General features: G+C 42.2%; 1 protein-coding gene across 1 annotated transcript; it reads right to left on the minus strand.

The window, feature by feature from the left end:
• Window positions 1–668: 668 nt before the first annotated feature.
• On the minus strand, window positions 669–11,159 carry LOC149277638 (phosphatidylinositol 4-kinase type 2-alpha-like). The gene is made up of 9 exons (XM_089502656.1): window positions 10,761–11,159; window positions 5,880–6,080; window positions 4,306–4,437; window positions 3,275–3,428; window positions 2,766–2,827; window positions 2,454–2,550; window positions 1,929–2,062; window positions 1,427–1,486; window positions 669–830 (listed from the first exon to the last, which is right to left on the minus strand). Exons 1-9 carry the CDS (start codon window positions 11,157–11,159, stop codon window positions 669–671), a joined length of 1,401 nt encoding a protein of 466 aa, XP_089358782.1.
• Window positions 11,160–12,180: the final 1,021 nt, after the last annotated feature.

Consider the following 12,180-nt stretch of genomic DNA (forward strand, 5'->3'; position numbering starts at 1 on the left):
GAACATGGCGCAAGGCTAATCACCATTTGGCTTTAAGGACGAGTTCCTTAGTGCATGTGACTCGGAATCAAATCATCGGGGTATGGGTGTCAGTTTATACAAACCGGCTACACTATAGCATGCACATTACTATTGGACTACTTAGTGATTTTGTTGTTAGACTAAGTGCATGACCAGGTTGTTCCTCTATATAGCGAGTATTGGTTCAGGGTGATAACTAGTTTAAGCGCAAGTCTCCTTCCTGCCCTTGTTTCGTTTCAGGATTGGACTATGATAAATACTGGGTTTTAGCCGGTGGTTTATAGTGTAAAAAAGTAAAGGATATATTCACAACATACCTGTCCATTTATCATACACAGCGTACGTGCTAACATTAGTGGGATTAAGATGCAAAACCTGTGTGTTATGGTTCTATATGGTTCCCTAAAGGCCACTCGCATGCATGGAATGTGGATTAGCCCAGACTCGTTTGCATTGAGTCCAGTATGTCGATGTACATTCCGTGACAGTGAGTACTGGTACTGTCCTCACAAGATCCTGCTCGAAGCATCCTATGACCAGTCGGTTTACTATGAGTAGTCCTCCTTTGGAGATCCGTGGCCAGGTTGCTGCTTTGTAGCTCTGCGTCGACACCATGCTCCATAAAGCGGCAGACACATATCGTTGGGTTACCACCAGGAAAAGAAGGGCTTTCTGCTCTGGAAGCTCTGAGTGTAGGATTCACTGTTGTTCTTCTGATGTGACCGAGCTGTTTCTACAATAACTGGTGGCGTCTGGACCAACTGCAGAGGGCTCTTCCCATCCTTAAGAGCCTGCATCAAATTAAGGATCTGGAAGAGACGGGAATCGAGTGAGTAACCGACAAAGGTATTGACACGATAAACAAGAAAATATGCAGATATTTGGGAGAGATCAAGCCAAACTGAAACAAATACATACATGTGCACCATAGATGTTACTAATAATTATAGTGCCTGTGCATACAATACAATTTCTTCCTTTCCACCTACAGCACATACCATATAAACATCGCACATCATCAAAATAACATATACTTGCAGGTTACCCCCAGATGCCTAAAGTATGTAATTCATGTTACGTGGTTAAGATACAAATTGTGTGCAGCTTCAGACTTTAGCCACCAGGGGTCGCTACCCACTGTTTCCCATATGCCTCCGTAATTGTATACATACAATAAAATCAAATCTATTATAATTTGTATAACATTAGGGTAACTATCATTCTTGGCCCTAGGCTTGCATCATCTGCAATGTATCACCCGTAATCTGCTATTGCGGTTACATTACCCTTTGATCAGTTTAAAGCTTGGGTATTATGTTGTACATGCTATGCATTGACTGTATATTTGCTTGAACAAGTTTGGACCATAAAGGTATTACCATACCTTTAAAAAGTTTCTCCTTACCTGCCCTCTCATAACCGCAATCTGCTTATGAAATTGTCCTCTATCAAATCCAGGATCTTTCTGTAGTAAAAGAACATAAATAAAATATATCAGGAATACACATGGATCATGGAATGATCGTGCCGGCGCTGTAAGACACATGCAGTTAAAACATGAACGTTACACATGTGATGGATTAAATGAGGCTACGTACATCATGGGGAAACAGCCCAAGCTGTACTGTTTCTTCCAGGATTGTAAAAGAACAGACACCCCAGAACAAGGTGAACTACTTGAAACGAGAGAGCGTTATCAGTTCTGACTTGAAACATTTATTTTGGACATTCTACAGAAGCACATGGCTATTATAAATATTGGCTTATTTTGAAATTTACCCACAAAACATAAAAACATCCTGCCCATTTTGTACTTTAAAAACAAAAAAAATCTACATATTAAAACGTGTACAATAATCTGCTTTGAATTACTTCTTAACAATCATTAACAATCTGGAACATCTGACCTTAGAAAGCTCATAGAGGTCTTCTTCCAAGTCTTTGACAAAATTTGGGTCTGAGATTTTTGGGAGAATGAGTTCTTTGATTTCTTGGGAGAATGGAATTTTGGCTTGTGGCAACCATGCCCAGTAAAATGGATCTGAGGACAAATATTAAAAAAAGAATGAAAAAAATGAAAGTCTCATATCAACAGCAACAAAATACACTTTGGGGATTAGTTAGGACCATTCATCATCAACACAAATTTGCGTGGCCTTTTAACCACTTATTTCATGTCTTTCCTTCTGGAGATAACGATCTGAGGTGGTTGGTGTATGGCTTGAGTTACAGGCCAGTCAGAGAAGATCTGAAAAGGCTGAGGTTGTTCAACTCGTGAAGTCTCATTCATACAAGTACACTTACATACAATGGGAATTGATGCAGGATAATCACTGTAAAGGGAAAATTAACTTTAGTGCTAATCCACGAGATGAAGTCTTTACCCATACATCGTGAACATTTGGATGATCTGATGCAATAAGGCAACTCACATGCTCTCCATGAGTCTGGATGCTTTAAGGGGAAAGCAAGACCATTGTCAATAGCAGCGATCTTGATGATTGGCTCCTTTACCAAAACCCAGTCAGACTCCTAATAAAAAAAATAAAAAATCGTTTTAACCAAAAAACATTTCAAACTCCGGTTCTTCTCATCATATATTTATGTGAACCGGAAGGCAGGAATTCTGAGCCTTCCATATTATGGGTTTATAATTCTCTATGAAATAAATATTATGCAAACATGTATATAACCTCTTCATTCTTGCACATTCTTTCAACAGCAGTTTGTATATCCATACTTACCCTTGCATTCCCACTTTCCATTGGATAATCATACTTGATTAGCCAGTTGTCATTACCTCTATCTAAGGCAAAGGAAAAAAAAAACATGAAATATTGGGGCTGCCACATACCCAAAAACAATGAATAAAAATAACAGCCTACTCGATGCTCTAGTTCATTTACTCTACTTGGACAGAAGGAAATAGTCTTCACCACAGCAAAAGCAGAGACTGGTATGGAAGAGCAGAAACTAATTGAAATATCCATCCTGCAGTGTTAGAAAGAATACTCAATATTCAGAAAGAGTCTCATTTATATAGCTTTACTGCGTGAATAATTTCCAGCATACACCGGATTCCCGGCTGTGATCTTCTGTATCTTTTCATTTCATTTGGTTATGGATGATGATGCATATTATTATCTATAATTGGTCAGCATATACATAGCTAGGTATTTTTGTTTTCTTCTAAGATGCCAACAGTGAGACCAAGGGAAGGCAGCCCAGCGGGTGATTATCCTAAAGTACATACCGGTGTTTCGGATGATGTAATCTAAAACGACTAGTCTCTCGAACTGCAACTGCAGCTGCCTGTTAGTGTTTTCAGGCAGAGGTTCAGCCTCAAACCTCCGAAGCCAGTAGTCCGCGTCCTTGTAGCCTTTAACAAACAATTGAAAGGAGCCAACCTACAAAGTAAGACACAACACTGTAAGTATTCCAGATCACCATAAAAAGAAATACAGAAAAAGGATATGTTAAAAAAAAAACAAAAAAAAAAAAACATTGCTATAAATGCCGAATCAGAGTCCGAGTCCATGGGCTCTTTGCGTAACACGGGATGCCGCCATAATCCTAGCCCTTTAGCATGTTTTCAATTTCATTTCTTAAATGAATTATGATTAAACAGCGTTTTTATTGCGTACAGATGCCATTCAGATTAAGACGTATAGGATAAAGCCTTCAATATTAAATTAGGCATGAAACAGAAGAGTATCTCTGGGAATTCCAGCAACGATTGAGAACATGCAATACTTCTTTGATGGTCATCTGTTGGACGTTAGTGTGGAGATCCGTTGGTATTTATGTTACTCCCTACAGAAATCATTTACAGTCCCTCTACATGCCTTGAATTCCAGTTGCATGTGGTGGTCAAACCCAGTTAGGAAATGGAAACAATGATTCATGTCTCCCAGCCCCAGACGCTTATAGAAGCAATATGGGAATTCTAGATTGACTGACGGGTTCACTGCTGTCCGACTGTAAGAGGTAACAAAGCAGGGGAGAAGACTCGACGGGAGAAAAACATGTCGTCTACTAAAAGCCTCTCCTTTAAATGTCCTGCATTAAATCGATATTGAGACGGCGCGCCATAATCTACTCTTACTATAGCCTATTTATACAGGAGTTGTTGAGGAAAGCTTTCATGCACATACAGGTAATCGTTCGTATGTGTCCTTGATGACTTAACTGTATGTCATTGCAGAAAATAATGCTGTAAGTCTGAAGCACTCCAGTTGCAGTTCACTGAAGACACATCATTATTTAAAGGCTCTCATACCTTACCTTGGGAGGCAATCCAATCCGATTAAACCTCTGACCAACTTTTGGCACCTTCTCCAGCGCCAGGCGTTTTCCTCTTGATTTCACCCTGTCAATGGCACTATAATTAAAGGTTTCGCTGGCAAGATACACAACCTGCAAGGACACAAAGCAGCAAATCTTAGGAACCTTGAAAGGACAACGGTCTGAGCTTGGCAAGCGTACCGGTTAACCTACTCGGTACCGGTACATTATATCCCAGGACATTTCTTCACGGATTAAACATATAATACATGTTAATGTGAGTAATCGTCACACTTATATCGCTGCGAAGGCAAGAAAAATGCAGAGAACCTAGATTTGGCGCATGTGTTGAGAATCCTTAAGCAGACTGTAAATGGATCCGATTCTTTTCAGGCGCCTGAAGCTTTAATCACAGCTTTTGACACGGGGTGGAAATACGCTATTAGTTCAAGCCATGGTGTATAACTGAACTTGCTAATGTCAGGCCGGAAACCTTAATCGATTAATTACAGAGCGCAAAATCACGCCATCGCAATGACTGTGCAGCCGGCCGCGGGGAAGGTACACTCTCATTTGGGCTGAAATGTGGCAGAAATGGTGAAGCTGGCAGTTTCCATGAATGAATGTAACACCGCTGGGAAACATTATATCTCCCCCATCCACAAAGCCTAAAACTCTCGCTGCTCAATCCTCAGATTATTTCCTGATACGATCTAAACTATTCAGCTATCCCTAATCTGTTTCATTCTGACGCCTGCTCTGACGCCTGCTCAGAATGTTCCATGGTTACTATGGTGATAAGACAATTTCAAACTTTGCACCAGAATCAATTTACATTACTTTATATAGCACCAGCAGATTCCGTAGCGCTGTACAATCAGTGGGATAACTTGAATTCACACATAATATCAAACTGGTACAAGAGGAGAAGGGGACCCTGCTCTTGGGAGCTTACAATCTAGCCGGCGGTTGAGGGGGAGAGAAATCCATCTTCATGCATCACCCAATCTGTTTAGAACCAGCGTTATGCCTTTACAGAGAAACCATCGCATCAGAAACAAACCAATGATTGAATCTCGAGAACCGTGCGCAGGTCTGGTACCGTTTCCAAAAAGCCTCACCAGGGATCACTCTCTTTGAGCCTATTTTGGTGCTGGTATGTAAATGGGATTCCTTTGCTGCGATATTTATACGTTCATGCCGTTTAAAACAGCAGAGATCCAGTGTTGTAGACCTCGTGTATTTTGTTCTGATGCCGTTTGACCCGAGAGGCAAAACGTGCATATTGTGAAATATAGAGATTTTAAAGGAAACTTAAATCCCTCTTAATAAGAAAGCCTCCTGTCTTTATGTTGAACCATTTAGTAGTCCTTACACTTTGTTTAAAGGCTAGATATAACACGTATTGCATGAAAGAATTCTCATCAAGTCCGGACCTCACAGGCATCCTGCAAATCAACGATTTATCTCAACCGACCCCACAACATGGTTTAGAGATGGAATGCACCCAAGTGCTGGCAAAGCGCAGCTTGCTCGTTATGTCATGACACGTCTGGATTATCAGAAGTACTTACCTTAGTCCGAGGGACAATTTTAAGCCCTAGTTTTTGGTCCACCAGACTTGCTCCAGCTTCCGAGAGATATCCCTGATTTAAAACAAGACAGTCTCTCCCAAAGCAGCACGGACAGCAGAGCTTCTGCAGCCACTTCGTCCACTTGGGGTTAAGTTGGCCGTACGGTTCCTCGTTCTTTGGTTTAAAGACAGCGATAATTTCCTAAAAAGAATAAAATAGCAAATTAAGTACAATAAAAATGTATACTTCGTCCAGTGACTAAATAACTAAATGCCTACGTTTCAAATTTCAATAATATTTTTATTCTAATGTATCAAGAAAACAGCTGGATTCTGTTTTAATATATATATATATATATATATATATTTTACTCGCTTGCCTGTCTCTGCTCAGTGTAGGGGTTTTGTTTTATTTAACCAAATAATTGCAAATGCAGATTGTACTTAAAAACCTACATTCTGCATATTTTCCTGTTAATAAAATAATTGCAGGTTATAAAATAGAAATGAAAAATGCCTATAATGCAAAAAAATTATATATGGTTCACGGGCGTAGACATTTGAACTATTCATATAGATAATTAGCATGTTTTTCCCAAATGATAAGAAAAAAAAATCCACCTCCATTAACAAGATCATGTGACACAAGTTAATTGTATAAGGTATCCATGCCACGTACATGTGGAATTTCACAGTGGAAACTCTCGATAATTAAACTTTAAAGAAACACTCGCTGAAATGTCACAAAATCCTGCTGTTATAAACTCTTTGAGTGTATATTTTGCGCCTCCCTGCTACAACTTACTCGGCATTAAACTCCTGCATCCGGATTCACATGAATTTTAACTGAATTTGCCAATTTTGTCCTTTGGGGCAAGAAAGTGGAACGAAGAGACCCTCAACAAAACAAATAAAAATGAAGCAGAGAGCTGCAAATTTCCGTTTCCATTTTGTTGATTTTTCGCTCTCTTACACGGACGCGGAGAGAGGAGCAGACGCGCTTCTCTTTCTCCGTGAATCTGTTTGCATTATTTTGGCCTCTTGGAGTACTTCTGCAAAAGGGGCGGGGCCACGGTGTGCACCACGGACAGCCCCTCTCCCGTTCATCCAATCGGGGGAGAGGGTGTGCGCAGAGGCTCCGCCCTTTTGCGCAAGCACTCCGGGAGGCCTGGTTAACGGAGCCGATACAGGTAGAAATGGACGAATAAAGAAGAACAAAAAGAGGTAAGAAAAGAAGTGTAAGAGGTGACAGGGACATGGAAGAGGTTGGTGGAGAAGGTAAGGGGACATTGAGAGAGTGTGAGCAAGAGAGAGGGTGCGAGCAAGAGCGCGTGAGTGAGGGTGTGAGCAAGAGCGCGTGAGTGAGGGTGACAATGAATTTCAATTTTTTTCAAATGAAAAAAGGCCTCCAAACAGAAATCTGAATCTGTAGAAGAAGGTTGGGATGAGGGGGTCTCAGATGGCAGAAGGAGCTATCAGTCAGCTGTCTCCAGCACCGTTACTTCAGGCGTATGTGTTCCAATTAAACAAGTCATGGTATAAATCAGAAGGTCACACTCTGATTTACCGGCAGATTACATTTAGATTTACATGCATGCTACATGCGCGTCTCCGGTATATTTATCATATGTTCCTCATGTGATTTGATGGTACGTGTCACACGTTGTAACTCAGGAAGTTCAAAGTCGAAAACCAACATTAGTCATTTAAAGGAGGACGTGAAACGCTCACAACCAGGACTCCTGAAAGGGAACCAACAGACATGGCCTGGGGTATTCGCCGACATTTAATTAGACCAAGTTAAGAGTAATACGGACTGCGAGGAGAGAACAAAAAGGGAATCATTCACTACAGATTGGGCCGGGTGCAGCGGGTCAGCAGATGAGGAGTATGAGATGGCAACGAGAACGTATTAAAACATTGTGCAAACGCTTACTAAACAAACCATATCTCGCACGGCTAGGACTTTAAAGGGACGCTCCACCCATTAAATTAACTTTAATGGATATAACAACATTGTCCCTTTATACTAGTATTTCCTCCCCTTGCAAATAAACGGACAGGTTGTGGTTGTGGCAGCGCTACAAGATTTCTGAGGGAAAAAACAAGCCTTCTGGGCCTGTCAGGTGGGTGTAGATTAGGGCTTAATAATGATTCTGCTACCCTCTTAATGTTAAGTGGAAGGGTTTACCCACCATAATGTTTGTTGTGTGTATTTCTTGTGCCTCTCTAAGCCTCAATATACTCATCCAACTCCAGTGCTGGCTTTAGGGTCACCACATCCGCCATGTTTTTAATTGACATTCTATACCGGTGAGGCTTATGGGACACTATATTGTCCCTTTAACCAAGAATTTTGCAATGCGAGAGAAAGGACATGACAGAAAGCATCCAATAAAAGAGGATTTTGGATTATAGACTATAGGATTTAGTACGTGGCATGAAAGTGCTACTTCACAGAATACGGGGTCAATTCCTGGAAAGAGAGAGACTTTCGTTGGGAGTGAAAGCCAAACAATGTCAAAGAATTCCGGAATGTCTGCAATGCACACAACACCATCCTGAAGAACAAATAACGGCCAAAACGCGGTGGGCCTTTTGGGTTTTACGCACAATATACATTCCAGAACAACTGGCGAGTGTTTTGGATTGAAGGGACATCTTTAGAACATAAGCATCTGATTAAAGGGACAATCCAGCCATCGTCCGCACTTTAATGCATATGTCTGAGCGGAAACCACAACTCTCCTCTTAGTGAATAAACCCCTATATGTATGGAGGCCGGGCACTAAGATTGAGTGATCGTTCATTTAATAAGTAAAGCACTGTGTATCTTGCGCATGTCATTTTCTTTTTACTTGTCTTTGGCGCACTGAACGTTACATTCATGTACAAAGCTTGGTTTGGGGTTACAAAGCACGTGGACCTCTTTGAACAAAATAAAAATACAATAAATTACAGGGATCCGAAAGTGAATTTAGGTGAATAACAATAACGTAGATGGATTTAAAGCTTTAGATTGGATTGGTAAAGATCATCAGTCCCGCGTTACAATAGAGTCCATCACAACGCTCTCGTCTTTAGGTGGAAAACGTTACTTTGTTAAAAACATTCAACCAGGGATAGATAAACATATCTGGGAAACGAGAGGAGCAGGTAAGGTGAGAAATAAGACGGGAATCTGAGATGAGGCCGGCTTTACCTCTAACCTAAGAAAGTGAGACGGAAGGCGTTTTGGAGACGCTCGAATTTCAAGCGACTGAACGTCAACTCTCCCTTACAGCTGTGAATTAAATGATCGGATACATGGATCAGATATGTGTAGAATAACGCGTAGGAAATATATGATCAGCGACCATGCCGTAGTTTCACTTGTTAGGAAAAAGTTATCTTTGTGTGTGAATTATTTAAATATTGTGAAACTGACAGCAGGTCCGTCGTCTTCTGTTTTACCAAGATGTCTTATGTGCATTAATCTATGAACAACAAGTTCAGAAATTGTTCTCACAAACAATCCCATGACACACTGAGGCTTTCTAACGTTAAAGCCGCTACTTGTTCTGTAAGAATAGAGAGGGAGGTTCACAGCGAACTGGGAGAAGTTTGCTGCACAAACTTGGAAATGACATCATCGTCATCATTAATCACGCTTGATCCAGCTGTCCAGATTGTATCCTTTCCCAAAAAAACGACTTAATTTAAGGATGCTTACTAAAACAAGTCTGTGCACTTTATTGATAGATTGCACTAAAATAGGAAGACCCTCGTATGAAACAAGCACTACCTTCTAGATCCCACCTACATTCCATGTATTTATGTAGCGCCAGCAGATTCCGTAGCGCTGTTACAATAGGGGGACATTAAAATGACAATAACATGCTGGCAGAGAAGAAGAAGAAGGTCCTGCTCTTGAGAGCTTACAATCTAACATAAACACAGATAAGAGAATGGAAAACATGTTGCTGTAGGTGAAAAAAGAACACGGAACACGTTTGATGTCAACAGAAAAAAAACAGGTCACGGGTTCTATAATCACCTTTTAAAGTACGGGAAAACGGAATGAATCAACTGGAGACTAAGGTATTATTATATATTATATTATTAACCCTTTGCTTCTACAATCATGGGGTGTAATACTTGTTACGTCTTGTGTAAGGCGTTGCAGTATATGAAGGCGCTATATAAATTAATAATAATAATACTAAGGGTAATAAAAGTTAAGGTTCTCTTTCATGGAATAGGAGACTTAGCGCTATCATCCTCAGCGACGCTTATTAAGGAAGAATGATCTGTATTCCAACAGCAGCTGTTTGGCTCATGTGACTGAACACGGAAACCGGGAAGAACAATGTAGAGAAATCAGGAAATGCTGGAATGGTAAAGAATTTGCATCTCCAGCGCTCATTATCCCCGATCCCCCCTCCAGGTAAAGATGACAGGCGCTTCATACAGGGGAACTCTTGGGGTTTGACCCCAATCTCAGGTTAAGGGGCAGATTCTCAGGGTCCCGCAGTCTGGAGCTGGCTCCTTTCTATTCTACTCCGTTGTGATCATATACACGACTCCCAAATGGTTCTTTTGCTACAGGTATCTTATGGCTGATATCTCTGCTTGAATACAGGTGACTCAAGTGCACCTTTAAATAATGAAAAGTTAGGTTTCCTTGGTGACCGGTATTGGTCATTTGGGTAACTAACATGTCAGGTGAGTCACTTTATAGACTCTGCATGATGGGCTATTAAAGGGTTAATGCTCGAAGGTTCTGTAGTTCAGCTCATTCAGAAAGTTCCCGGGTATGCCGATACCACCCTGTGGTCCATGGCTGCAGAAGATGCTCCAGACTAACTACCCCGTCCCGTATGAGAAAGTACCCCAGCCTTACTTCTTGCTCATCCTTAACGAAGTAGCTGCCGCTGGATCCCTGGTAGATCCTCTCCGGGAAGATGCCTCGTTCGATGGCCCTTTCCGCCTTCTTCACAACCTCAGCAAACTCTGGATCGTCGGGGAAGCGATTTAGGTCCCGGTGATGGGAGCGATCAAGTAATGGCTGCCTTTCACGCTCACCGGGAGAACCGGGAGGAGACGGGCCGGCGCTGGCACGAGCTGAGGAGCCACAAGGAGGAGAGGGAGAAGAGGCCGGTAACCGGACTACTATTCCAGGCACTATAGGGAGGCGACTAGTGGGACTGAGTTGGGCCGAAGCCACCGGAGAGCCCTGCTGCGGGAAGGTGTAGTCGTTCTTATCCCGAACCGGAGATACCAGCGGACTGGTCTCATCCATTCTCCTAATAAAGGGGTTAGAGGAGTGAGGGCACACACCGGGAAGGGGCACCCCGGTGCCGCCGTTGACAGGTTGATTGTAAACAGCGACAGAAGCAAGTGAACAGGTGACAATCAGCTGACTCACAGCCACAGCCGCTCACTTCCGGATCCCTCCAGCCAATGAAAGAACTAGGTGCGTGGGCTCGGGCCTGTCCACGCTCCGAGCTACTACTAACCACACCCCCAGCCACCTAGCCCCGCCTCGTGCTGCTGCACCGCTATTTCGCGCAATGCAGGTTTGGTTGAGGAGTCTGTCTCCGCCTAGTGTTACTACTGATACAGACCGCCGGCTGCCCTTTTCAAACATGGCGACTGAGGCATCATCGGAGTATAGTTGACAAAATCAGGAATTATTCTCGGTGACCAAATTAACTATTTCAAATATGTCCAAAAATCGCCTGAGCTTTAATAATATTCTATTTTTAAACGTATGCCTTGAAACATACATTTGTATTAATTACTTAATTATAAAATAATCTTTTGAGAATCAGGGGATCTTTTGAGGCAGACCGAATAACTCGTGTCCTTTGTATGTTAAAATGAGAGCGGGTCACGTTTAGCTAACTTTGGATGGGTAGCTGCCTCATAATTGCTGCTGAATAAACTCCGTCCCTCAGTAAAGATGGTGGCATGCGAGGAACCGATAGCTTGCGGAGTGAGGGAAGCCTGTAGACCAATCGGATGCATCGATATTCTCTGTATCCATGACGACCGGCTCGGCAGACTGATGTCTGGGGGAATGAACCAAGACGAAAAGGACTGAACAGCCGCTGGTGTTCGGTGGCGAGGCCGTTCATGGGGAGTGATGAGCGGAGCTGCCCCTGGGGTAATACGGTAAGTGTTGATCTGCCTTTAGTATCCTGGTCACCTACCCACCGACACTGCACCACAATGGGGTGAGCAGGTGTCCGGAACTGTACATTCCGGAATTTGGGCTCCTGCTTAGGAAAAAATGGTAGCCATAAAGTGCTTTGTACTGG

This window comes from Sceloporus occidentalis, unplaced genomic scaffold (assembly GCF_023333645.1).
Source record: "Sceloporus occidentalis isolate IW3139 unplaced genomic scaffold, rSceOcc1.0.p SCAF_208, whole genome shotgun sequence".
Lineage (NCBI taxonomy): Eukaryota > Metazoa > Chordata > Lepidosauria > Squamata > Phrynosomatidae > Sceloporus > Sceloporus occidentalis.

What these genes read in the sequence shown, in the direction of transcription:
- LOC149277638 (XM_089502656.1), bottom strand. Translation starts at nt 11,159, where the DNA reads ATGGATGAGACCAGTCCGCTGGTATCTCCGGTTCGGGATAAGAACGAC. An exon ending in TTACATCATCCGAAACACCG is followed by an intron (nt 2,828 to 3,274) that starts GTATGTACTTTA and finishes CCTTTGCCTTAG; the next exon opens with ATAGAGGTAATGACAACTGG. An exon ending in TTGCGGTTATGAGAGGGCAG is followed by an intron (nt 831 to 1,426) that starts GTAAGGAGAAAC and finishes CGTCTCTTCCAG; the next exon opens with ATCCTTAATTTGATGCAGGC.